Source organism: Pelmatolapia mariae, linkage group LG8, assembly GCF_036321145.2.
Source record: "Pelmatolapia mariae isolate MD_Pm_ZW linkage group LG8, Pm_UMD_F_2, whole genome shotgun sequence".
NCBI classification, from domain to species: Eukaryota; Metazoa; Chordata; class Actinopteri; order Cichliformes; family Cichlidae; genus Pelmatolapia; species Pelmatolapia mariae.
Window position 1 is genome coordinate 1,055,090 of NC_086234.1, and position 26,766 is coordinate 1,081,855.

The window sequence follows — 26,766 nt, forward strand, 5'->3', positions numbered from 1 at the left end:
ATGGATCACCTGCTGCTGGTTCTGCTGCTGCTGTGGGGCTCAGGTAGGACTCTGCAACAACAGCCTGTCCTGTCTGTGCTGGATCACAGTAATATTACACAGTAAGAGGCAGACATGAATCTAAACCTCTTCAGATCCGTCTGAGTCCATTTGTTGTATTTTTACAGACATTTTAAGGAGATGTATTAGAAACGAGCCAAGGCATCCTTGGGCAAGATACTGGATCACAAGTTTCTCTCTTCATCTTTGTCAAAATGTGAATCTTCCTTAGAAAACACTAGAATGGGTGAATGAAACACATTGTATAAATCTTTTGAGTGCTCGAGTAGAAAATTAGATGTACAGCTATGGCTGGAATTTTTCCAGAAAATTGTTACAATTACAAATGTTTTGGTATACACATGTTTTTGTCCTTTATCAACACAAAAAACAGAAAAAAGACACATTTGACAGCTTTTCACAAAATACTCAAAAACGGGTCAGGACAAAATTATTGGCAACCTCAACTTAATATGTGGTTGCACGCCCTTTGGAAAAAATAACTGCAGACAATCACTTCCTGTAACCATCTACAAGCTGGTTACACCTCAACTGAAATTTTCAACAACTTTTCTTTTACAAACTGCTCAAAGTCTTTCAGATTTGAAGGGCAACTTCTCCCAACAGCAATTTTGAGATCTCTTCATAAGTGTTTAATCAGATTTGGATTCGGACTCATTGCTGGCAGCACTTTGTCTCCAACCTCTCCTGGGTGCTTTTAGAGGCATGTTTGGGGTCATTGTCCTGCTGGAACACCCATGACCTCTGATGTCAAAGGAGCTTGCAAAGAAAAGCGTCTGGACTTCTTTAAGTTGCTTGAAGACGTTTCTCCTCTCATCCGAGAAGCTTCTTCAGTTCTAAGGTCAAATGGCCGAGAGTCCCAGATTTAAACCCAGTGGGAGTATCCCCCCAAAGAGGGACAAAGGACCCCCTGATGATCCTCTAATCACATGAGCCAAGGTGTGAAAGTGGGTGTGGGTCACAATCAGCCAGGGTTTCGGGTGAGCTCATTGTGAAACCTGGCCCCACCCTATCATGTGATTTCCTGAGGTCAGATGGTCCAGGATGTGAGTGGGCGTTAAGGCGTCTGGGGAGGGAACTCAAAACTGGATTATAGATGGCAGACAGTTGGTGTCGTAAACCACCGCCTCTGTTCAAAGATGGTCGCTCACAGTGGACATAGATGGCCTCTTTCACTCCTCTTTCAAACCATCTGTCCTCTCTGTCCAAAATGACCTTTAGATGCAGATGGACTGCTGAGTCTTGTCCCGTGGAGGTGGCTCTTCTATGTTGTGCCATGCGCTTGTGAAGTGGCTGTTTGGTCTCTCCAATGTAGAGGTCTGGGCATTCCTCGCTGCACTGTACAGCATACACCACGTTGTTAAGTCTGTGTTTTGGAGTTTTGTCTTTCAGTTTTATTTAATAACACAAATTACACCAACAGAATTTGCTGCCTCAGCCTAAACATAGGTTAGTTTTCAGTTTTTTTAATACATCTCAGAGTCTGCATCTGGGTCTGCATGTTGTTTAACACATGAGAGAATGATGCGACTGTACCATGGACCCAGAAGATATCACTCTCCTCCTTGATGAGGAACTAATTTCCTAAAATTTCCTCGCAAGCTCATGACTCCAGAGACATCAATGTTTTATCAGTTGGAATATGTGCTATGAAGGAAGAATTCAATGGTAAATGGCCTGTATTTGTATAGTGCTTTACTTAGTCCCTAAGGACCCCAAAGCGCTTTACGCTACATCCAGTCATTCACCCATTCACACACTGGTGATGGCAAGCTACATCGTAGCCACAGCCACCCTGGGGCGCACTGACAGAGGCGAGGCTGCCGGACACTGGCGCCACCGGGCCCTCTGACCACCACCAGTAAGCAACGGGTGAAGTGTCTTGCCCAAGGACACAACGACCGAGACTGTCCAAGCCGGGGCTCGAACCGGCAACCTTCTTCTCATTACAAGACGAACTGCCAACTCTTGAGCCACGATCGCCCCATTAATGTGCAGTTAATTATTATTGAGGATCGCTTCAATCCCCAGTGTCCCTAACCCCCATGGAAACCCAGCTCTCTGCTCCCCCAGTTTTCCAGTGACAGCCACACCTCAGCTGTTAGTTCCAGCTCCTCATCCTCACTGCTGCCTGCCACAGCTCCACACTCAAGCTGCTCTGGGCAGCTGTTCGACTCGGCAGCTACCCATCATCCGTGTGAGGCTTCGATGATGAGGGTGGGCTGGTATTTCGCCAGCCATCTATTCCCGAAACCTGCAACCAGCTAGCTCAGCACTGCACCCACGCCTCATCACCAGCTACCTGGGAGGAGGAAGCAGGCTCCCAGGAATGGTTTTGTGGCTGCGAGCCAGTAGTCTCCATCACCAGCTGTCATCCTTCTTGCTGGACCCATTCTGTGAGTCATCTATCTACGTCACTCCAGCCTTGACACTACTGCTGCCCAGCCTGTTGGAGGATGTTGCTGGCTTCACATCGGGTCGAGCCTCCTTCATGGCCGGGCTGTGGACAGAAGTTATATGGGGGGTTTCTGTGAATTTAGCCCTGCCTGCCAGAGTCGCTGGTGTGCCCTGCGCAGCACCAGTTGTCGGAAGAGTCTGCATCCTGTGAGCCCTGAGGATCCTGTGCAGTCTGTGCCAGCCTCTCTGCTCACATCTGCTGTCATCCAGGCCCAGCCAGAGACTGCTTCTCCAACCTGGCCAGCCCGGACACTATTTCTTTGCCCTCTTACTGTCTTTGCTCTGGGCAGCTCTGAGACGTTGGTTTGTACCTGCACTTCAGTGAAGCTAGAGGACCCTGAATCTGCAAAGCTTCCAGAGCCAGCTGAACATGAGATAGCACGCCCCAGCTGTCATGGGAGATGGGACAGAGAGGAGAGAGTCTGTGGGTCCTCAGCAGTTTGGTCCTGTGCCACCCAAGTCCAAAGGTCTCCGTCCCTAATGGTGGATATCTGCCAAGGCTCTGGAAGGCTTCTGTCTCCACTGTGGTTGACACAAAGGCAACAGAGTTGCTTTGAGTGCGTTATATTTGGTTTTCTTTTCCATTTAAATTCAGCTGCGTTTTCCAGCTGCCTCTATCTAAACAGAAGTTCCTACTGCCTAACACATGACAGTTTAACAACATATTTAAAATGTTCCACTGATACAAATAAAACATCCTGCTTATGTTTGTGTGTGTGTTTGCACATTTGTAGCTTAGTTCCAGTTACGTAAAGAATTCATTTGTTCCAGTCTGTGGACCTTCTGCTGCTTTTGTTGTCATTTTTATGAATTCTGAAATGGACTTTATTATTACAGTTACCTGTTTAAATTCTCCATAAATTAATATTTGACCCTTAGAATTAAATTAGTCCAATAAGAAAGGGAAGTTTTACAAGATGGTAGTGAGACCTGCTGTGATGTTTGGTTTGGAGATCAGTGACAGAAAGAGAGGAGGCAGAGCTGCAGAAGTTCAGATGTTCACCAGGAGTTAGCAGGACAGTCAGGATCAGAAATGAGTTCATCAGACAGCTCAGAGTGGAGATACTGGACAAAGGATGGAGAAAAAGAAGAAAAGCTTAGAGAAGATTCATGGATGTAGTGATGGAGGAGATGCAGAGGGTTGGTCTGACAGAGGAGGATGCTGGGACAGGAGGAGGTGGTCGCATGTCATCTGCTGTGCAGACCCCCGAAGCTAGCAGCTGAACGAAGTAGCAGAGCTGTTATTCCTTTATTACATCTTTCTTTCCATGATTTAAATAAATGTAATAAAGGGTTTCAATAACATCCCCAAACTGTGCTGCTGATTTATACTGAGTATAGTTCTGTGAGCGACTGTTCACGCTGTTCAACATGCTTTGAGACAACAGGTTTAAATTCTTTGACTCGAGCTATCAGAGTCACCGACCCAAGTGTTGGGCTGAAGTTGGAAATTATTTTATTGTTAACCATGGGGGTAGAAGTATTATTTCATTTACAGTTAAGTTTATCTAAACCGTAGAAGCATCTGGAAATTTCCCTCATTTTGATCAAATCATAAAAAAGCTGCTTTATCGACTTCACTGTAACAGTTATGTCTGTTACTTTATTTATTTCTGTCGTAATATGGCATGTTTCATTTCTGTGTGTGATTCCTTATAACAAAATATTATAGTTGTGTTGTTTTTTCCAAATCACAGAACACTTTTTTCATTTAGTAACTTGTAATTTTATCTTTAGTAACCACTTCAGTTACTGTTGTTTGATTCCTGTTAATGTGTGTGAGGTTTCTCAGACAGCAGATGGGTCTGTACCGACTGTCAGAGTGAACTGTTAAATGTTGTCATTTTTGTGCTTACAATTGTGGATCTTGTTTCAAGCTGCATGATCAAAGACATTCTGAATGGTGGGGGTGGGGGGGTTATAGTGTTAACTGCAGGCACCTTCAATATAAGGAATGTGACTTCCTGCCCTTTGTGGGCTCACCTGTGTTTGTAAATGGTAAACCGTTAGAAGAAGCTAAGCCATATACAGGGGTGGGGGGAGATGACGCCTTTGTGATCACTAGGAAGACACACACACACACACACACACAGTGCTTTTGACTTTACAACACACCACATGGGGTTTACAATGGGGCTTTGTATCATTTCAATAAAAAGAGGCTGGGGTCGGAGTTGTTTGAGGTCAAGGGCAGAGTGCTGCTCTGAGATTCCCACCGGGCTTCCCTTGCGCGAGTTAAAACAGATCGATCGCTGTTTTGTCCTGCTTTGTTCACGGGAATAAGTCTCTGAGTCAGCGAGGTCTTTAAGTTTAGACCTAACACCGACCTCCCAGCCTTGTTTGGTCTTCTCTTGTATCCCACAATCCTTTGCTGTGTTTCAGGTGTTCACTGTGAAACAACCAAAGTTGACCTTGTGATGTTGGTGGATGAGTCTGGGAGCGTCAGCAGAAATGACTTTGATAAAATTCAAACGTTTCTTGTTGCCATCGTCAACGGCCTCAACATCGGCCCCGATGCAGTCCAGATCGGTAATGTTTTCACTGCGAGTCATACCATTACGATTATATTTAATACTGTTTATTTCAAAAGTACTTTAACTTTGTAAAAAAAATACCACACATACATACACGAACTCCCCTTAATTATTGTGCTTTTAATAATGTGTCATTTGTACAAAGTGCTAATAACTATCATGTTTGAATGTGTGAATGTTTGAATTTGAATGACGAGCTCTGTGTGTCCTTGTTGTTTTACACATTGCTTCTGAAGGTCTGACTTTGTTCAGTACCAAAGCAAGGACAGAGTGGCACCTGAACACCCACCAGACCAAACACACCCTGCTGAGGGCCATAGAAGAACTAGGACGAACTGGTGGAAGCACCAAGACAGGTGAGTAAGCAGCATATCACCCAGCCTACAGGAGGTGCTCCAGAGGCTTGGAGCAGAGGTGATCATTGAACCAGGCGAAAAACAATTTCATCCCAAACAATCAGGATCTGATACGAAGATTATTTCTGAAAAAGTATCTGCTGCACACTAAACAGAGAAATCATTCACAAGTGGATAAAAGCACCAAAACAGGCATGCATACGCTTTATTTATTTTCAATCCCATTTTAAACTGATAGTTTAAAAAGAAACAACACAGAAAGCATAAATTATTACAAATAACATAGACAAACACGTTTATGTATGTAGAAGTTGATTTTAGAAATCTGAACTTAGTTTTTACAATAATTCACTAACAGGTGCATCATGTGACAATAATAATAATCCATCTGTGGACATGTGCTTTGAGTGAAACTGCCATAGTCTGTTTACCCTTGGATCCACATGGACAAACTAATGTATCGGTTCTCACAGAAGATTAGTAAAAACTGGGGACATCACCACAGTGAACCTCTAGTGTTGGCCAACTAACCTCGCTAACTCGATAGTGTAGAGTAGTTACTGTTGTTTTCCAATAATGAGGAGCACAGCAGGACATCGATCCTCGTGGCTGTGTGTGAAGGTGTAAGCTGTGTTAGCATGTGCCCAAACGCTGAGTGAAAACAAATTGGTGACAGAGCTGAGACGAGAGGAGTCTTCATGCCTCAAACATACGGAGCTGTCTGTGCATTATAGTGCTGTCTAAAGGGTAACCCCTCAACCCCCTCAGCCCTGAGCAGCGACAATTGTCATGTAACATTATTTAGTATTAACATTAGTTTTATTGAAAGCCTTCTTGTTTAAATATGTCATTTGATTCATGGTTGACTTTCTACTGTGTGTGTGTGTGTGTGTGTGTGTGTGTGTGTGTGTGTGTGTGTGTGTGTGTGTGTGTGTGTCATTTGAAACTCTTGACCTGCTGATGTCACGTTCTGCCATCATACAGGAAAAGCTCTGGAGCACATCCTCCATAACCAGTTTAAACCCAGTATGGGAATGCGTCCAGACTCCAGAAGGATTGCTGTTCTGATCACAGACGGGGAATCCCAGGATGAAGTACTCCTGCCTTCAAAGAACCTGAAACGCAATGACATCGAGGTCTATGCTATTGGTGATTGAATTGTTGATTTGTTGATGTATTCAGTCCAAACAGTGAGACAAATAAAAAGCTGAATACACATTTTTAAATAATATTTTGAACGGTGTACACAACAACAGTCTTGTTCAGACCACACCACACTACAGAATACTGCAAAAGCAATTCAAGAGTTTCCCAGGAACCCACAGGTAGCATGGCTTACTTTTGTCTTTGGGCCACTTTCCATGTGCACTGAGAATCTCTGCAGCTGCATTTTTCTGAAATTAAGCAGAGATTACAGTCCTGTACTCTCCACAATTAATCCTGCTGTGTCTATCAGCAGTTGCATCATCAATAAACACTAGTGACTCAGTTCCTAATGGCTGCCAGAGCCCAACTGGGACCTCCAACAGCCCACTCGTATGCACATTTCTGGCTGTCAGAAAAACTATGTCCTTGTTCTCACAGAAATTTGAAGTAAACTGTATCAGATAATCAGCAGTTTGTTTAATGCACAATGAGACTAAAAATAAGAAGCTATGGGCTTGGTCTGTCAGTCAGGTTTTTGTCTAGAATTTAACAAAACAGAGTTGATAGACTTTCCCAAACATGTTCAGGTGTTTTAATAAGTTCTTATCTTTCAGGTGTGCAGGGTGCCAGAGAGAGTGAGCTAAAGGTCATCGCCTCTGATAACGACCACGTGTACTTTCTCAAGGATTTCAAGTCCCTTAATGATATCATCAGAAATATCACCATCGACCTCTCAAAAGGCTCAAATAACTTGTGTAAGTAAAAGTCCATGATTCCATCCACCCAACATCCCATCTATTTCCTGTCACTTTTCTGGGTCCCAGTCAAGGAGCCCAGACTTCTCTCTTCTTGCCCACCTCCACCAGGTCATCCAAAGAAACATCGAGGCATTCCCAGGCCAGCTAAGAGATATAATCTCTCCAGAATTTCTTTGGTCTTCTCTCAGTAGGATATGCCCAGAACACCCACCCGGAGGTGTACATGAAGCGTTCAAGATGCTCATTCCCATTCCTGCCACTTCACACTCGGTTGTGAACCAAGTGTGAACCAAAACTCAACTAAACTGGGAAACTCTAAAAGAACTAAAGCAGACGAGGAGACACTGGGAAACACACACAGCATGAGGGACGACGCGACACGGAACAGAGGGAGACTCTGACATAAATACACAGAAGGTGATGAGAGAAGTGGAAGCACACGGGGAACACAGCTGAGGACAATTACGCATGACAGGACGGGGAGGACACGAAACTGAATACGCTGACACCAAGACGCGGACCTTAAACATAACACAGGAAGTACACAGACAGGGCTGAGAGAGGCAGAGAGAGAACATGAAGGAGCACACGATGGAAGGAGGAGCAAAGCACAATAACACACATCACTATATACACATTCACACAGAGGGAGACACAGAGGGCAACAACACAGGGGGAAATCTAATAAACAATGCTGAACAGAATAACCTAGGAAACCTGGAGTAATCCTCAACATAATGCAAAATATGACAGAAAACACAGGAAACTTACACCGCTTGACCAAAATGACCCAGGACCATGCCATTATGTTTCTAAACTAATCTGGAAAAGTATCGGTGCTCACCTGGATGAACTGGCCAGGGAGAGGGAAGTCTGGATGTCTCCTTTTAGGCTGCTGCCCCCATGACCAAGCCTTGGTAAAGCAGTATGAAACGCATGGTTGGAAATGTCCCATAGCAATGATCCAGAAGCACCTCCCACTGGATCAAACGACACAGTCGTGCGTCTTCTCCGTCCCCACAGCAAACTTCCATGCAGCCCTGAAGATCATTGAGAAGATGAGGAGCTGGTCCAGTGATTCACAACAAGGAAGACAACTGCATGTTCCTCATGAATCTGAGCGTTGATTCATGAGGAAGACGAATCACATGCTGCTGCAAACTCTTCCATAGAGACTGAGGAGTGTGATCTGTGGGCCTTAAATATTTTACAGTTAGCTTGACTCAAGGTGTTAATTCATCACAGTCATTTGTAAAGCAGGATCAATCAATATGTTGATCAATTATTAAATCATTTACTAAGAAGGAGTAAAAACAGAGACACTAAATGTTTTTTAATCTACATTTAGCGGTTTTACACTCGTGCAGCTGACGATCTTACAATGTTCTTCTTTTTTGGCCTAAAATGTTTTTTGGTGGTCTGGGATAGTGGATGGCAGCACGGTGGCACGGTGGTTAGCACTGTTGCCGCACAGCAAGAAGGTCCTGAGTTCAATTCCAACATCAGGCCGGGGTCTTTCTGTGTGGAGTTTGCATGTTCTCCCCGTGTTTGCGTGGGTTCCCTCTGGGTACTCTGGCTTCCTCCCACCGTCCAAAGACATGCAGCTTGTGGGGATAGGTTAATTGGATAATCCAAATTGCCACTAGGTGCGAGTGAATGTGAGTGTGAATGGTTGTCTGTCCCTGTGTGTTAGCCCTGTGACAGACTGGCGACCTGTCCAGGGTGTACCCCGCCTCTCGCCCTATGACAGCTGGGATAGGCTCCAGCGCCCCCCGCGACCCTGAAAAGGATAAGCGGAAGCAAATGGATGGATGGATGGATCGATGGGATAGTGGATATCCTGCCAGCTCGTTTAGTATCTGTTTAGAATACAATATGTTCAGTAATATTCTACCAGCAAAAATATCAATAAAAACATTAAAAAGACATCAAATGAAAGCAAGCATCCAACTATTCCTCTTATCATACACGGCAGTCCTCAACTCTGTTTATACTCTTTATACACACACACACAGACACACACACGCGCGTGCGCGCGCACACACAGCTGTTACTGTTCAAACTGTGATATTTCACCTTTTTCTTGTTCTTCTAGTGGTTACCACAGGGGATCATCTGACTTCGTCTGAGCCTATCCGTTGCATTCCCGACCAATCTGGTATGGAAATCTGTTGATGTCAAACATTTCATACTGGGAGCACTTCCTGACAGAATCCTCCCCCATTAAATTCTATAAATTCCTGACCCTGATGCAGTTTGTGCCATCGATGGCACTCTGATAATACAGCGCTGTGACTCTTTCAGAGGGCTTTGCTCCTGTAAATCTTTCTAGTACCATCTAGTTATCTTCATATTATAGTGAAGCAGTTTTATCAGGCTGAATAGAAAAGCAGAGGGACACACCACAAAAATGACTGACTCCTCAGCAAACACGGTAATCTTAAACAGCTTAAACCAGTTTAGACCTTTAACCTTTCAGATCTGTTGAGACAGAATCCACCACAGTGCTGCGTTAAACACAAAAAAACATTTCAAAGATATAAGGAAGTATCCAAACACTGCTTTGGGGATCCTACTGTGGTATATTAACGGGAACCCCTTCTGCTTTCCTATGATACGCGCCAGGCTGTGGATGGAATCCAATAGATTGACGCTCCCGGGGGTAATAGACGTTCCAGCCGTGTATTAGTGTCCTGACCCTAACCTTAACCACCACCTTAATTGTGTTAGATGTAACATACTGAAGATTTGTCACCAAGCCTAAAATGTTACACTTTGGGGGTGAGAACGTGTTGATCTGTCAGGAGTTTTCTTGTATCTCACAGTTCTGCTTTTTTATGAAGCTGCTCCGTGTGAAACAGTCAAAGCTGACCTGGTGATACTGGTGGATGAGTCTGGGAGCATCACTCTCCAGGACTTCAGAATCATTCGGTTGTTTCTCAAGCACTTTGTCAACAACCTCGACATCGGTCTGCACAGAGTCCAGATCGGTAATATTTTTGTTTATGCTCTTACTACTACCTGACTGTTAGTAATGATACTGTTTCATTTCAAGGACTTGAAGCTTGGGGAAATATTCAAATACATGTATAACAATTTATTCTTGCTATGAGCTCGTTAACAGTAGTGTGTTTTTAGTGATCTTTTTAACATAAATAGTTTGTATTATGAACAGAATGCTCTGCTGGGTGTTTTCTGCAGGTCTGACTTTGTTCAGTACCACACCAAGGACTATGTGGCACCTGAACACCCACCAGACCAAACAATCCCTGCTGAGGGCCATAGAAGACCTAGAAAAAGCGCGTGGAAGCACTTACACAGGTGAGCAAGCAGCTTATTATCCAGTCTAGAGGAGGTTCTCACCATCTGGGAAATGGGATCTAAGACATGGGAGCCAAATGTATTTTATTTCAGGGTTGAATGAAAATGACGATCAAAGTATTTTTTGCATTCTGACTGTTTTTAAATGGAATCCAACACAATTACATCAGGATAATCTGAAGGGATACGTCACTCACATACTACCAAAGCTCTCTGATGGTTTCTTGCTGAAATACATCTCGGGGTTTATATTGATCGTGCTTTACCACTCTCCACTTCTTGTTTCCTCTTTCTTGTCACAGGAAAAGCTCTGACATACATCCTCCGTAACCAGTTTAAACCCAATGTGGGAATGCGTCCAGACTCCAAAAAAGTTGCTGTTATGATCACAGATGGGGCGTCTGATGATGACGTAGAACTTCCCTCAAAGAATTTGAAAGACAGCGGCATTGAAGTCTTTGTTATTGGTGAATAATTTAATTTATTTTCTATTAAGTCTTAACCATTACAAAGTGTTCTAAAAATAGTTAATGAACAAAATGATTTAAACCCCTTTAACTAAACTTCTAAACAGTCTAAACTTCAATAACATCTTGATGGTTGATTTAAAATTCACTGTTGAACACATTTTCTACCACTTCTCAGGGTTTGGGTCATGGGTCGGTAGTCTGAGTAAAGAATTCCAGACTCGACTTATCTCGGCCCCCTCAGCCAGCTTATTTCCCAATCCCAAAATCAGTTCCAAACAGGGTAATGAACCCTGCCTGAAACCTGGAGCAAAGCCTGTTTTAATCCTAAAAACCTTTAAATCCTTACCCGAAACTGTTCCAAACAGGGTAAGATTTAATTTGCTTCAGCTGTTGGAATTACAAGTTTACACTGCCGGAGCCCAGTGTGATACAACAGTCTGCCTCACACCAAAGATAACCCTGACACGGGCTGTACAGCTTATATGACAATAACTCTGACTGCGGTCAGTCCTCCCCAGTTCAGTCCCTGCCTTCTGACCTCGCCTTGTATCTGCTTCTCCTGGAATCAGAAGGACAGACACACAACACCCCCCCCCCCCTGCATAGCCTTGATTATCTAATATTATCCATTATTCTTCTGCTGATTCTAAGGCCCAGTTCAGGGCATCTTGTTTGGACTTCCTGACCCAGAGACTATTCTAACCAGTATCATGTAAGCATGCTGCAAAAACCCTCTGCACTCTATGTGTTCCTGCAACATTTCAAATCCAGACAATAGCGCTGAATGAAGCTCTCAAGCCTCAAAACACAGAGCACCAACTTGTTTATGTGCACATTCGCATTATGTATACATTAAATAAAACAATAATTCTATAAACAATCAATAATTTTTCCACTCTAACAATGCAAGTATACGAACCCCTGCCCAGAGTGGAACTGAGTCCAACCTGTCTGCAGGACACTGGTTCCAAATATGATAAAGCCATGTAGCTCACATGTTAAGCAACAGTACTGACACTTTTTTCTTTCAGGTGTTGCAAAAGTCAATGTGACTCAGCTGAAGTTGATCAACTCTGATCACAATAAAATTTACATAGTCAAAACCTTTGACACTCTCCAGGACATTGTCATTGAACTCATTATCAACTTCTTTAAAAGTGTTAAAAGCTTAGGTAAGTAAAAAACTATTCCTCCATTACAACATATTCGAATGAAACTGGTCTACTGATGTTAGAATTAGTCTAAACTCACACAGAGCGAAGTAATGGGACAAGTATTTTAATCCATGCATTTGAAGGCAACATTGGCATCAGTGTGATCCAGCCAGGCTGAGTTTCCAGTAGCTATTTTTTTCTGTTACTAGTCATGGGCAGGTGTGACTGACTGCTAACTAACTCACAGCAGAACCAGGAACAGGAAACCATCAGGTTCTTTAAATTTGAGAAAAGAAGGAAATGTGCATAAGGTAACCGCCTGACTTTAAGGGTAGAGCCTCCTTTTTCTCACAGTGAAACTGTACCATGGTGTCCTTTTGCATGCTTCCAAGGCCGTGCCACAAAAGAAACATTTACTTTGTGTTTCAGTGTTTTATTGGATCTCTGTTTGATTTCTCTGATCTCTGCAGACTCTGTCAGGCTGCTGAATGGTTCCAGTCTGTGTTCAGGCAGACTGCAGGTGAAGTCTAACCAGAGATGGTCCTCAGTGTGTGAAGATGACTTTGACCTGCAGGATGCAGAGGTGGTCTGTAGGGAGCTTGGCTGTGGGCCTCCTTCGCTCCTCCAGGGGGCGCTCTATGGAGAAGTGGAGGCCCCAGTGTGGAGCAGAGAGTTCCAGTGTGGAGGCCATGAGTCTGCTCTCCTGGACTGTAGAAGCTCAGGCTCAGTGAGAAGCAGCTGCTCACCTGGCAAAGCTGCTGGACTCACCTGCTCAGGTAGAAGAGGAGCTGCAGCTTTGGTTCAAACTCACTTTATTCTCTCACTGATGACTCTCTGCTTTCTGTCAGAGCCTGTCAGGTTGGTGGGAGGAGCCAGTCGCTGTGCAGGTACACTGGAGGTGAGACGAGGAGAGTGGAGACCAGTGGCGATGGATATCTGGACCCTGAAGGATGCAGCTGCTGTCTGTGGACAGATGAACTGTGGTTCTGCTGTTTCTGTAGGAAATACACAGAGTTCTTCACAGAGATCGGTGTGGTGGGTGGAGTCACTCTGTGTTCAGGCTGGATATGCTCTGAAAGAGTGCGCATCAGCAGATCGCTCTGACTCCACGCTGGATATCACCTGTTCAGGTAAGTCTGTCACAGACATCATCTTGGATGGTGAAGTTTCTTGTTACCTGTCTCCTCTGTGACCGTGGTAGAAGTTCACTGGACGTGTTCATGGTCTCCTCGTTTGGTAGGAATGTTGAGTCCAGCATCGTTGAGCTGATTATGTTCAGAAGGCCTTTTTGGTTTGTTTATAATGTTTAATTCATTTGAAGTTGAAGCTGTATAATGAAACATGAACGTTTGGGGTGTTTTTCCTGTTTTTATTTCCCTTTTTTGTGAAAAGGATTTCAAAGAAGTATCAGTTCCATTATTCATCTCGTAAAAGAAACAATTAAACTGTGATGCAAACTGGAAACAGAACATTCACTTTTTTAGTAAAAGCTGCTCATTTTGGTCATGGTATAAAATATAAACACGGAGTTTGTCATTCAGTCTCGGGTGTAGGCTTTTAGTCGCAAAAATGAAACTTTGCTAAAAAAATTTGATAGTTGACCAAAACACATTTACACCAAATCCAGCTTTAATGTATTTTGTGTAAACAATAACATGAAATAATGCTTCAAGATCTCATAAATGTCCGACAATAACAACATCCAAAAAACATGTCATTGCATGGAACTGGCACATACTGGTTTAGGGACCAGTAACCTCGCGGCATCTTTTAGATTTACTGTGAAATAGTTTTCAAGCAACAGCTTTAGATTAATTTAAAAGTTTTGAAGCAATGATTTGTTGAATAAACTGATACTACACTATATTGCCAAAAGTATTCACTTGTCTGCCTTCACATGCATATGAACTCGAGTGAAATCCCCTGCGTAATCCATTGAGTTTAATATGATATTGGCCCACCCTTTGCAACTAGAATAGCCTTAACTCTCCTGGGAATGCTTTCCACAGGTTTAGGAGTGTTTGTGGACATTTCGGATCATTTTTCCAGAAGCACATTTGTGAGGTCAGACACTGATGTTGGATGAGAAGGCCTGGCTCTAATTCATCCCAAAGATGTTCAGTCCGGTTCAGTTCAGGACTCTGTACAGGCCAGTCAAGTTCTTCCACACCTGATCCATGTCTTTATGGACCTTGCTTTGTGCACTAGTGTTCGGTCATGTTGGAACAGGAAGTGGCCATCCCCAAACTGTTCCCATAAAGTTGGGAGCATGAAATTGTCTAAAATGTCTTGGTATGCTGAAGCATGAAGAGTTTCTTTAACTGGAACTAAGAGGCTTCAAACTCCTGAAAAACAACCCCACATCATTATACTCCCTCCGCCAAACTTTACGTTTTAGCACCATTCTTCTGACGGTCCTGAAGGACAAGCTGGAGAACTCTGGAGTGGACCATCACCTCACTACCTGGATACTGGACTACCTCACCGACCGACCACAGTATGTGAGGACTCAGGGCTGTGTGTCGGACAGGGTCGTCTGCAGTACGGGGGCCCCACAGGGAACGGTTCTGGCTCCGTTCCTCTTCACCATCTACACTGCAGACTTCTCCCACAACTCCACCCAGTGCTTCCTGCAGAAGTTCTCTGATGACTCTGCTATAGTCGGCCTCATCACTGATGGGGACGACAAGGAGTACAGAGGACTGACTCAGGACTTTGTGGACTGGTGCCAGCTGAACTACCTCCAGATCAATGCCAGTAAAACCAAGGAGCTGGTGGTAGACTTCCGCAGGCACAAACATCCTCCACTGCAACCACTGAACATCCAAGGTATGGACACTGAGACTGTGGACAGCTACAGGTACCTTGGTGTTCATCTGAACAACAAACTGGACTGGACTCATAACTCAGACGCCCTCTACAGGAAAGGGCAGAGCAGGCTGTACCTGCTGCGGAGACTCAGGTCGTTTGGAGTGGAGGGCCCACTCCTGAAGACCTTCTATGACTCTGTGGTGGCCTCAGCCATCTTTTATGGTGTGGTCTGCTGGGGTGGCAGCGTCTCTGCTGGGGACAGGAAGAGACTGAACAGGCTGATCCGAAGGGCCAGCTCTGTTCTAGGATGCCCTCTGGACCCAGTGGAGGTGGTGAGTGTCAGGAGAATGGTGGCTAAGCTGTCATCCCTGCTGGACAACATCTCCCACCCCATGCATGAGACTGTGACAGCACTGAGCAGCTCCTTCAGTGGGAGACTGCGGCACCCACGGTGTGGGACGGAGAGATTTCACAGGTCTTTCCTCCCCACTGCTGTCAGACTCCACAACAAAGACTTTAACTGATCAAACACACACATCCACAAATGTGCAATAACACTAAGTGCAATAATCTTTTCTGACAAAGTTGTATTATACTCATATTGTATATAGCATTTGTATTCTATTTTATTCTATTGTATATAGTATTTTATTTTTATTTTATTCTATTCTATTGTGTACAGTATCTCATAGATATATTATTCCAGTGTTTTTTCTCTACTTTTTCCATGCAACTTTGCACTGTCCACTGCTGAAACAAAACAAATTTCCCACACGTGGGACTAATAAAGGTTATCTTATCTTATCTTATCTTATCTTATCTTATCTTATCTTATCTTATCTTATCTTATCTTATCTTATCTTATCTTATCTTATCTTATCTTATCTTATCTTATCTTATCTTATCTTATCTTATCTTATCTTATCCCACCTGACCTCCCTAGAGGCTCAGGTGAGGCTCTCCAGCCATTGTCCTCACACACTGGAGGCTTGGAAGAGCTAGCCTGTCCACCTGTCAGTCTACTTCATCCATCTCCCGATCCAGCTTTTCAGGCACTAGCTCAATCCCTGGTTAAATTAGCAGATTTATTTCCAGCTCAAGCACCTGGTTTATTAGCTCAGGCTGCAGCTCTGCCACCATCATCAGTCCAGTCACCTGTAGCTCAGCCTTCAGCCCAGTCTGTAGTCCAGCGTTCAGCCCAGTCTAACGTCCAGTCACCCATAGTCCAGTGTCCTGCAGTCCAGTCACCCGCAGTCCAGTCTGTAGTCCAGTCTCCGGCAGCAAGGGGTTTCCGCACCGCACCCTGCACTGGCGGCTCCAACGCCGTTGCCTGCAGCAGCCAGTCATTCCATCAGCCATTTCCTGCTCCTGTTCTGTTCGTTCATTCCATCTGCAATAAACACCAGCTTTCACTGCAAGTCCTGCATTTGGGTCACTTCCTCTTCTCCACATCTGCACTGGACCCCCTGACAATTGCCGGACGGAGAAGTGGGATCAATCACTCCAGACAACACTGTCTGACGTCTGTAAAGACTGACTCTGCAGAAAGTGGCGGCCTCTGTGCACTATGATCATCAGCATCCACTGAACCCACTCTTTGATATTATGTGGCCGACCACTTAGTGGCTGAGTTGCTGTTGTTACCAATCTCTTCCCCCTTGTTAAAATCCCACTAACAGCTGACTGTGGAATATTTGGTAAAGAGGAAATTTTACAACTAGAGATGTTGCACAATTTAATAACTGTACAATACTCTGTATATAGTAACCATTGTCCTTAATGTAAATATTTAAGAAAAATTGTGTATGTTTCTGTTCTGTGTCCTGTGTACTGTTTGTTTGTATATGTGTCTTTTTGCTGCTGTTACAACCAAATTTCCCCTTGTGGGACAATTAAAGGATTATTCTATTCTATTCTATTCAATTTGCAAAATGAAAATACCGTGATAGGATTATTATAGATTACTATAGATTTTATACGCCTGTGGCCATGGAAGTGATGGGTGAGTGAATGTTTTTGGCAGTATCTTGTATGCTATACGTGTTATGGCTCGTTAAAGACAGAAAAGAAACTTTTTAATGACTGTCAAAGTACCAAACCTGCTGAGATCTGACAGTTCAAATGAGCTGACCTAGAACTGTTTTGGTTACTTTACCTCTCAGATTACAAAATAAAAATCAGTCCATAGGGTCACCACATAATCCACATTAAAAAGAAATGAAAGCTTTGCCAATATTTTTTCTGTTGCTGACATACTGAATCAGCCCACGGTGGTCATAGAGGAAACAGGGGTAAATACTGAGGCTAAAGACCCAGTAGAGATAATTGTATTATTGTACTCTCATAAAAATAATTTGTTCATTAAATCATTAAATAAGTTTACACACAGCAAAATACTGAACTAAAGCTTGCTGCTCTGTTATTGATTGAGATAAACTGTCATGTCCTCACAAAAACCTAAACATGCATCACTGGACCTGAAAGAATCTATTGACTTGAACCTCATTGCCCATAATTCCAACACACCCCAGACATGAGTATTAAGCAGAAAATTGGCTCTAGGTTAATATTCAGACCAAATGTCATTCACGAGACCCTTATTGAAGTTAAACCAATGGACGATGACACATCACATTTAACACACATTTACTTTGTGTTTCAGTGTTTTATTGGATCTCTGTTTGATTTCTCTGATCTCTGCAGACTCTGTCAGGCTGCTGAAGGGTTCCAGTCTGTGTTCAGGCAGACTGCAGGTGAAGTCTAACCAGAGATGGTCCTCAGTGTGTGAAGAAGACTTTGACCTGCAGGATGCAGAGGTGGTCTGTAGGGAGCTTGGCTGTGGGCCTCCTTCGCTCCTCCAGGGGGCGCTCTATGGAGAAGTGGAGGCTCCAGTGTGGAGCAGAGAGTTCCAGTGTGGAGGCCATGAGTCTGCTCTCCTGGACTGTAGAAGCTCAGGCTCAGTGAGAAGCAGCTGCTCACCTGGCAAAGCTGCTGGACTCACCTGCTCAGGTAGAAGAGGAGCTGCAGCTTTGGTTCAAACTCACTTTATTCTTTGACTGATGACTCTCTGCTTTCTGTCAGAGCCTGTCAGGTTGGTGGGAGGAGCCAGTCGCTGTGCAGGTACACTGGAGGTAAAACAGGGACTGTGGGGATCTGTGGAGGCCTCAGGCTGGACCCTGATGGATGCAGCTGTAGCCTGCAGAGAGCTGGACTGTGGCTCTGTTGTTTTAACAGGAAGCAGAAATGCATCCTGGGATGGATCAACGTGGAAGATCAACCCTGACTGTGTTAAATCTGGATCTACACTGAGGGAGTGTGCCACATCATCCCAGTCACCCACCGTCCTGGAGCTCATCTGCTCAGGTAAGAGAGTTGCTGTGAGCCAACGGAGTTTAACCTTAAACGAGTCGAGTAAAGTTCAGCCAATCATCTCTCTGTTTACAGACCTGCTGGTTCAGCCAATCATCTCAGCGTCCTTCTCGTCCAATGACAGGGACTCCCAGGTCCAGCAGCAGGAGTCTTCTTGGGTGTTAAAAGGCTCCAGCTTCACCATCAGCTGCTCCATCCAGCCTCAGTACCCAGGAGGCTCTTTCCAGCTCACCTTCACCTCCTCCAACACCACCAACAACTACACCCGGCCAGCTGTCAATCACTCTGCCCACTTCCTGTTCCCTGCTGCAGAGCCCGCCCACCAAGGAACCTACAGCTGTGTTTATCACATCTTCGTGTTTTCTCGTAACTTCTCCTCTGAGAGCCGTCAGCTGTCTCTCACTGTCTCAGGTGAGCTGAAGCAGAGTGGAGCTCAGGTGTGAAACAGCAGCAGGTCCCACCTGACGTAGACTCAGATGGAGTCAGAGATGTAGGCGGGGCCTACCTGATGTTTGTGTTTGATGCCAGCTGTTGTTCTCCTAACATCTAATGTGACGGCTGAATGTGTCTCATCAGATCCAACAGTGTTTGTCATCAGACTGCTGCTCCTGCTGCTGAGCCTGCTGCTCTTCATCTCTGCCGTCTGTTTCAGCCATAAGGTACCGTGCACACGTCTGCTGATCAGAGGACGCTCTGGAACCAAGCTCTCGGCCCGTTTGAAGACTCGCTGACTCACACCTGTGTGCTGCTGTGTCTCTGCAGGTCACCGGGAGGCAGGAGCCCCGCCCACAGGAGGACCCGGAGCTGGATGGTTAAAGCTGGCAGCGTCCAGAAAAGCAGGCAGCTCAGCAGCGCCTCCACATGGTGGAGGAAGTGTTTGCATCCTTCACCACAGTGTGAACATGAAGTACAACCACAGTAAACTGTATATCACATCATCAGGTCATGTGTTACTCCTGTATTAAAGTGTGAGCATTAATACTTGTTTATATTTACTGCTTCCAGCTTCTTCCAGTCCTGTTTGTACCCCTAAAATAATGACTGCAGCTAATCATCACCGATCGATCAACATGTGACTATTTTCATAAATAATTAACTGATTGATCAGATTGTCAAAATTCTCCAAACAATGAAAAATAGTTGGTGTATTTTGTGTCTGCTCTGTGACCTTTGACCCTCCCATGTGCAGCTGCAGACTGTCTCACCTGTCCTCTGCTCCCAGCTGGGGACAGGTGAGACATTTTATGTGAAGTTGGTCGCCTTCTTGCTCCGACCTGTTTTTTCCTGTTTCCTTCTTTGCTCCTCAGTTTAGTTTCTTGGTTTCAGGTTAGTTTCCTCCTCTGGTGGATTTCCAGGATCTCCTGTTCTTCAGCGTCTTCTGTTCAGATTGTTTGATCAATAAAGCTTCTTTTGTATGCTGAGTTTCTGCATGCTGCATTTCTTCCTGACACACTGATGTGGCCGTCAGTGAGATGAGCGCATGTGCTGGGTTTGTACCAATGCTGTGTTTTTACACGCTGGAAACATGAAATGCGTCCCTGCTCTGATCCTGGCGCCGCCTTTCCTGCATCCCAACGTTCCCTGCGAGTAATCCACGGCTCCTCTAATAAAGGCCACATGTTGAAAGGCTGAGATATTACAGCCTGTGACTCAAACACAGTCGATATTATCGCACATCTGTTTGATCAGAACACAAAACTGAAATTTTACCACCAAAACTTTTTTCATCACATATAAATATTTATAAATATCATAAATGTTCTTTTTAAACTGTTCATTAAAGGTGTCCGAGTGTTTCACACAAACTCTAACGTGACTCACAGGAGAAGTGTCCTCACTCATGTTTCCTTGCCTTTATCTCCTCATCACCTTCGTGTGTTTCCTCTCTGACAGGAAGTTCTGAGCAGCTTCGTCATGTGACAGCTGACGTGGATCATGTTACGCGCTGAGCAGCATCAGCTTAAAATCAGAGGATGAAACAGGAGAACCTGAAAGAGATTTTTCAACCAAACTCACCTGAGTTTGTTTTAATCTGCTGCGTGAAAAACCGACCAATCAGATTACAGATGCTAGAACTTCAGCTAGCCGACTGACCGCAGCTAAACTCAGCATCTGTGTGATCAGATAAAGGTGTCAGATCTTTCCTGTAGCTGTCACACACTTTATGAAGGTTAACCCTTTAAAATCTGCTCTGGATCTTAAACCTGTGATTTTAGGCTAAAAAACACTTTCACTGATGCGTCCAAAGAAATATTTAAATTAATAAAAATCTTCTTGTGTGTGTCTGATGAGAGCAAAGTCTGAATAACGAGAAAGAGATGATTAAAAAAAGACAATAAAAGCAGGATGATGTGATTTTCAGGACTCTGAGGAATAAATTTGTAAGCATGTTTGGATATGAACAGATAACTCTGCAAATGATTTTCAAAAGTTCTTCAAATTATTATTTTTTTATTGTTGTTAATATATAAATTTTAAAAAGGAGAAAAGTTTTTTCTGAAATGTTGCGTAAGTGCAGCAAATTTCACCCCAGAAGGCTGAGATCATTCCTGTAAACTACATTAACAACAACCTTTGAAACACATTTCAGGAACATGTAGAAGAAGAAAATAGAAGAGTGGTTATTTAGCTTTAACATGAGGAGATGCTGTGTGTTATTAAACATCAGGTTCAGGTGTGTGAAGCATTTATGAGTCGCCCCTGATGTGATTGTTAAACTGAGCTCGACACAGTCTGGGTCAGAACATCGGACCCGAACACTTCACATCGTTACAGTTGAGACAACATCTCAGAGTCTGGCATGATGAAATCTATCCATGCAAGAACAGCTGATTTTTAATCTGTGGTTTTTCAGTTGAAAGAAGCTGCTCATCAGTTGGCTGATAAGTAGATAACAGATGAAGAGGAAACAGCAGTTTATTAGCAGAGAGCTGAAGAGTCGGACAGACAGAGAGGAGACGGACGTGGACCTGACATGGATCACCTGCTGCTGGTTCTGCTGCTGCTGTGGGGCTCAGGTAGGACTCTGCAACAAAAGCCGGTTCTGTCTGTGAAGGTTCTCAGTCATCCAGGTCATCGTAGTCTTAGGAGCTTGGAAAGAAAAGCGTCTGGACTTCTTTAAGTTGTTGAAGACGTTTCACCTCTCATCCGAGAAGCTTCTTCAGTTCTAAGGTCAAATGGTGGAGAGTCCCAGATTTAGATGATCAATAGGGGGTCCACGTCCCTCTTAGGGGACACTCCCATGGGGCTTAAATCTGGGACTCTCCCCATTTGACCTTAGACAGAGTGAGTAAATACTCACTGTCTCTGTACTGTTTCGCTAGCTTAGCTTAGCTCGTAGCCGACTTGTTAGCACCATGGCTACTTCACCTGTCCCTCCTGCACTTTCCTGCTCATTGTGTCAGATGTTTAGTTACTCCTCGGCCTCCTTTAGCAGTAATGATACCTGTAACAAATGTAGCATATTTGCAGCTCTGGAGGCCAGGATTACTGAATTGGAGACTCGGCTTCGCACCCTTCATTCACCCGTAGCTAGCCAGGCCCCTGTAGCTGGTGCAGCCGAAGATAGCGTAGGCCCCGCTAGCTGTTCCCCGGCAGACTCCAAGCAGCTGGGGAAAGAGGGCGGCTGGGTGACGGTGAGGAGGAAGCATAGTCTTAAACAGAAGCCCCAGGTACACCACCAACCTGTTCATGTGTCTAACTGTTTTTCCCCACTCGGCGACACACCCGCCGGGGGTCAAACTCTGGTAATTGGTGATCCTGTTCTCAGACATGTGAAGCTAGAGACACCGGCAACCATAGTCAATTGTCTTCCAGGGACCAGAGCAGGCGACACTGAGGGAAATTTAAAACTGCTGGCTAAGGGTAAACGTAAATACAGTAAGATCATAATTCACGTCGGCAGTAATGACACCCGGTTACGCCAATCGGAGGTCACTAAAATCAATATTGAATCGTTGTGTAACTTTGCCAAAACAATGTGGGACTCTGTAGTTTTCTCTGGTCCCCTCCCCAATCAGACCAGGAGTGACATGTTTAGCTGCATGTTCTCCTTAAATTGCTGGCTGTCTGAGTGGTGTCCCAGAAACGATGTGGGCTTCATAGATAATTGGCAAACCTTCTGAAGGAAACCTGGTCTTGTTAGGAGAGACGGCATCCATCCCACTTTGGATGGAGCAGCTCTCATTTCTAGAAATATGGACCAATTTATTAAACCCCCCAAAATATGACTATCCAGAGTTGGGACCAGGAAGCAGAGTTGCAGTCTTACACGCCTCTCTGCAGCTTCTCTCCTCCTGTTACCCCCCCAAAAACCCATCTCCATAGAGACTGTGTCAGCTCCCAAACAGACAAAAAACAAACTAAAAACCAGCAACAAACAACTTAAACATAAAAAAATCACAAAGAAAGAACAATACAGTATCCACATCTGAACCAAAGAGTAAAACAGTGAAATGTGGATTATTAAATATTAGGTCTCTCTCCTCCAAGTCTCTGTTAGTACATGACTTAATAATTGATCAACAAATCGATTTACTCTGCCTTACAGAAACCTGGTTGCAGCAGGATGATTATGTTAGTTTAAATGAATCAACACCCCCGAGTCATTCTAACTACCAGAAACCTCGAAGCACAGGCCGAGGGGGCGGTGTGGCAGCAATTTTTCACACCAGCCTATTAATCAACCAAAGACCCAGACAGACTTTAATTCATTTGAAAGCCTGATGCTTAGCCTCGTCCACCCCAGCTGTAAAACTCAGAAACCAGTCTTACTTGTTATCATCTATCGTCCACCTGGGCCTTACACAGAGTTTCTCTCTGATTTCTCAGACTTTTTATCTGATTTAGTGCTCAGCTCAGATAAAATAATTATTGTGGGTGATTTTAACATCCATGTAGATGCTAAAAATGACAGCCTCAACATGGCATTTAATCTGTTATTAGACTCAATTTGTCATAATCAGGCTGTGTGCAGGCAGGAAGTGGACCCAAACGCAAACTCACGGGAAACAGGACTAAACTCAAAATACAGCTTTATTGCTGAAAGAAGGAAAAGGTGATACAAAGTAATACAAAACTGAACTGGGAGATTCTAAAGGAAGTGAGTCATGAGGAAACACACGGAGGGACACACAGTCATGAGGGAGGACGCAACACAGAACCAAGGGAGAGGCGGACATAAATACACAGGAGGATAACGAGGGACATGGGAGCACACGGGAACACAGCTGATACTAATAATAATTACAGGGCAGGAGCAACACAACGTGACGTACACTGTAGTGATGTGTCGGTTGCAAACGAAATGGTTCTTAGAGCCGACTCTTTGACGTGAATGAGGCGAGCCGGCTACTTATTGGGAGCCGTGGAGATTTTTTCCTTTCTCTCACCCTCTCTCTCTCTCTCTCTCGCCCTTTTTCCCGCTTCACTCCGCACGCGAGCCTTGTGCTTTGCGCTGAGCAGAGGGGGGAGGGGCGGTAGTTACACTCGCAGTAGCACAGGAACAGAGCGGGAGGGAGAGAGAGAGAAAGAGAGCCAGGGACAACAACGTCACATTAAAAAGGTATAGTAATCATCCACAACTATTTTCAGTTGCGGATGATAAAGGATTCAGAAAGTTTATTCATGCAGGCCCATATGACAGAGAATGTGCATCTTCTTTTGTTTTCATATTTTAATTTATATTTAATTGTGTTGTGGTTTGCAGTGTTTTGTGTTGTTTCACTTTAAATTTGTTTAAAAGGAAAAAGCTGAAAATTGAAATAGTTAAAAGTTGAAATGTGACTAGTTGGTTTTTGTATTATATGATTTATTTATTACATTTTATGTGGAGTGAATAAATAAAAGTATATTTACGGTGGCCCCTAGAGACAAAGCACGTACAAACTCCAAAGCACGTACAAACTCCAAAGCACGTACAAACTCCAAAGCACGTACAAACTCAGAAGCACGTAAAAACTCAGAAGCACATAAAAACTCCAAAACACGTACAAAAGACAACAGAAGTGCTCCAGGATGCTAGGGGGCAGTGTTGAGCTGTTGTTACGTAGTGGCTACACAAGCCAGGAAGTACCAACGACTGGATTTGGTGTGTGGTAGTAACAGGTAAATGAACATTTTTTTTTAAAAATTATTTGAATATATATGAGTGCTTGTGTATAAATACACAAAAAATACACATATGCTTTCAATTGTGTAATTTAAGTGATCTAGGTAGCTCTGTTTTGGAAGTTCAGTTAACACTAGAAATGTGTTTTTGAGTTTGGATGTGCTTTTTGGAGTTTGTACGTCCTTTGTCTCTAGGGGCCACCACATATATTTATATATAAAAATATATAAATAAAACCACTTTTTTTTACATCAGTAATTCCTTTTGTGCATAATTTAATATTATTGTTAATAATAAATTAACCAAAGCAACAAAACAACCTGAAGAGCCAGTTCGGAGCCAAAAGAGCCGGCTCTTTTTAGTGAGCCGAGCCAAAAGAGCCGGTTCTCTAAAAAGAGCCGGAAATCCCATCACTACTATATGGTACTTCTCCTATTCCTTGCAGAAATAAGCCCATGAAATTTAAAAAGGGAGATCATGTGAGGCTGTCTAAAATTAGAGGTGTGTTTGATAAACGGTATGAGCAAACCTTCATGGATGAGATATTTACTATAGACCCAGAGATCCTCCTGTTTATAAAATCAAAGATTACAGCGGGGAACAAATTATCAGTAGTTTTTACCACCATGAGCATCAGAAAATCAGTCTGATTAAGGATAAGCTTTATCACATTGAGAAAATTCTCTCAAAACGTAAACAGAAGGGGCAGATGTATTTCCTCGTCAAATGGCGGAACTGGCCTGAAAAGTTTAATAGCTGGATTAAAGCCAGTGAGCTTAAAAACTCACATAACAAACCCCAGACCTCATTTTCACCTTGGTAACGGGATCAGTATGAGTCTCAGATCGCAGGGCTTTTACGTAACGCTACCCTCAAACGCAAGCTTGAATGTATTTAAAAATAACACCAGTTCCAGTTTCCATGTTGATTTGGCCCATCATCTCAATCTCAATGGGGCCTGGGAGGTGGCTCTCACTGAAATTTCATATCCCTATACATGGCTTAATCTCCCGAATGATAAGGCTTATTTTGAATGGAGGAAATAGAGTGATGCTGAGCAGAGGCCTGATGACATGGTTAAGACAAAAATACGCGCTGGTTTTTATGAGGATGCTAACACGCTGAGATCAGAGGTTGAAGCCTGCCTTAGGCGTATCGACTCGGATATTTATCTAAAATATAATCCAATTGTTAAAAAGTTTGAATTCACATTTGGAGGCCTATATCAGCTCAGGTTTTTCCCACTGCTTGCATATATGCTTGGTGTCCCGACAGGTGTCTGGCAGCAATTTGAGCGCAAATTTCCACCATATCCAGCAGATATAAAGGCTGGGTGTTATCACCTATTCTGTTATTATGATATTGCAACGCTGCAGCTCGTGGGTGATAGCTACTCACCCCTGCTGTGTACTGTCAAAATAGAGGGAGATATTATCACACAGAGCTTTAACAAACCAGACTACATTCCTGTTGCTCGCAAACACATCGAAAAGATCCATATCGAAATCAAAACCGATCAGAACGAACCTGTAAACTTTACCTACGGTAAAACAGTAGTGAAGTTAAATTTCCGGCCTGTGAAGGATCTGCCATAAGTCATAACAATATGGATAATAATAGATTTATACGGCATTACGAAACCCAAGCCGGTAACGGTCTCTCCGGCTTTTCAGGTGCGCCAGTAATTTACGGACGCGTCATAGCATCTATTTTCTCAAAATTGTTTAGATTTGTGACTCCATTCATAAAGCGGGGTGTGAGCGTCGCAAAACCTCATTTGAAGACTGCCGTGAAGAACATAGCATCGGACGTGCTGACTACAGCTGTCAGTAAGTTCAATCACTCAGACACAGCAGAACGCCAAGAGGGCTCAGGGCTAAGCATAATTTCACGTAGACCCTTAAAATGTCCTCCGGGTTAAAGACTGGCAGAGTTTAAAAAGCTGAGAAAAACTGGCAAAAAGAGACAGACTGGTAAAACCGTCAGGACGCAAGTCTAAGCAAGTCTAAGCAAGTTCTAATCGTTCGGATTCCCACCGGATTATCCATTTTACCCCAAAAGCATTGTAACGTTTTTGAAAAAGCACGCTGATCGAGTATCTTTCCATCAAAGACAGCTACAAGCCACGCTGTCTACAGTATGTGGTCAGCATTGTGTACTTTTTTTAGCCCAGAGATGGCGTGGAAAGATCTATGATGATGTACTTGCTCTAATCAAAAGA

The 26,766-nt window shown here is 43.9% G+C and overlaps 1 protein-coding gene across 1 annotated transcript in view; it reads left to right on the top strand.

Moving 5' to 3' along the window:
- LOC134633414 (scavenger receptor cysteine-rich type 1 protein M130-like) overlaps positions 1-26,766 on the top strand; it is a 220,466-nt gene continuing 193,700 nt past the window's right edge. The window contains exons 1-14 of the mRNA XM_063482261.1: positions 1-43; positions 4,900-5,046; positions 5,288-5,407; positions 6,392-6,556; positions 7,168-7,308; positions 10,173-10,301; positions 10,513-10,632; positions 10,935-11,099; positions 11,278-11,382; positions 12,134-12,274; positions 12,649-13,032; positions 13,105-13,386; positions 17,771-18,076; positions 18,149-18,430. Of these exons, the coding sequence (XP_063338331.1) occupies positions 1-43; positions 4,900-5,046; positions 5,288-5,407; positions 6,392-6,556; positions 7,168-7,308; positions 10,173-10,301; positions 10,513-10,632; positions 10,935-11,099; positions 11,278-11,382; positions 12,134-12,274; positions 12,649-13,032; positions 13,105-13,386; positions 17,771-18,076; positions 18,149-18,430 (2,530 nt within the window). The remainder of the gene's footprint in view (positions 44-4,899; positions 5,047-5,287; positions 5,408-6,391; positions 6,557-7,167; positions 7,309-10,172; positions 10,302-10,512; positions 10,633-10,934; positions 11,100-11,277; positions 11,383-12,133; positions 12,275-12,648; positions 13,033-13,104; positions 13,387-17,770; positions 18,077-18,148; positions 18,431-26,766) is intronic.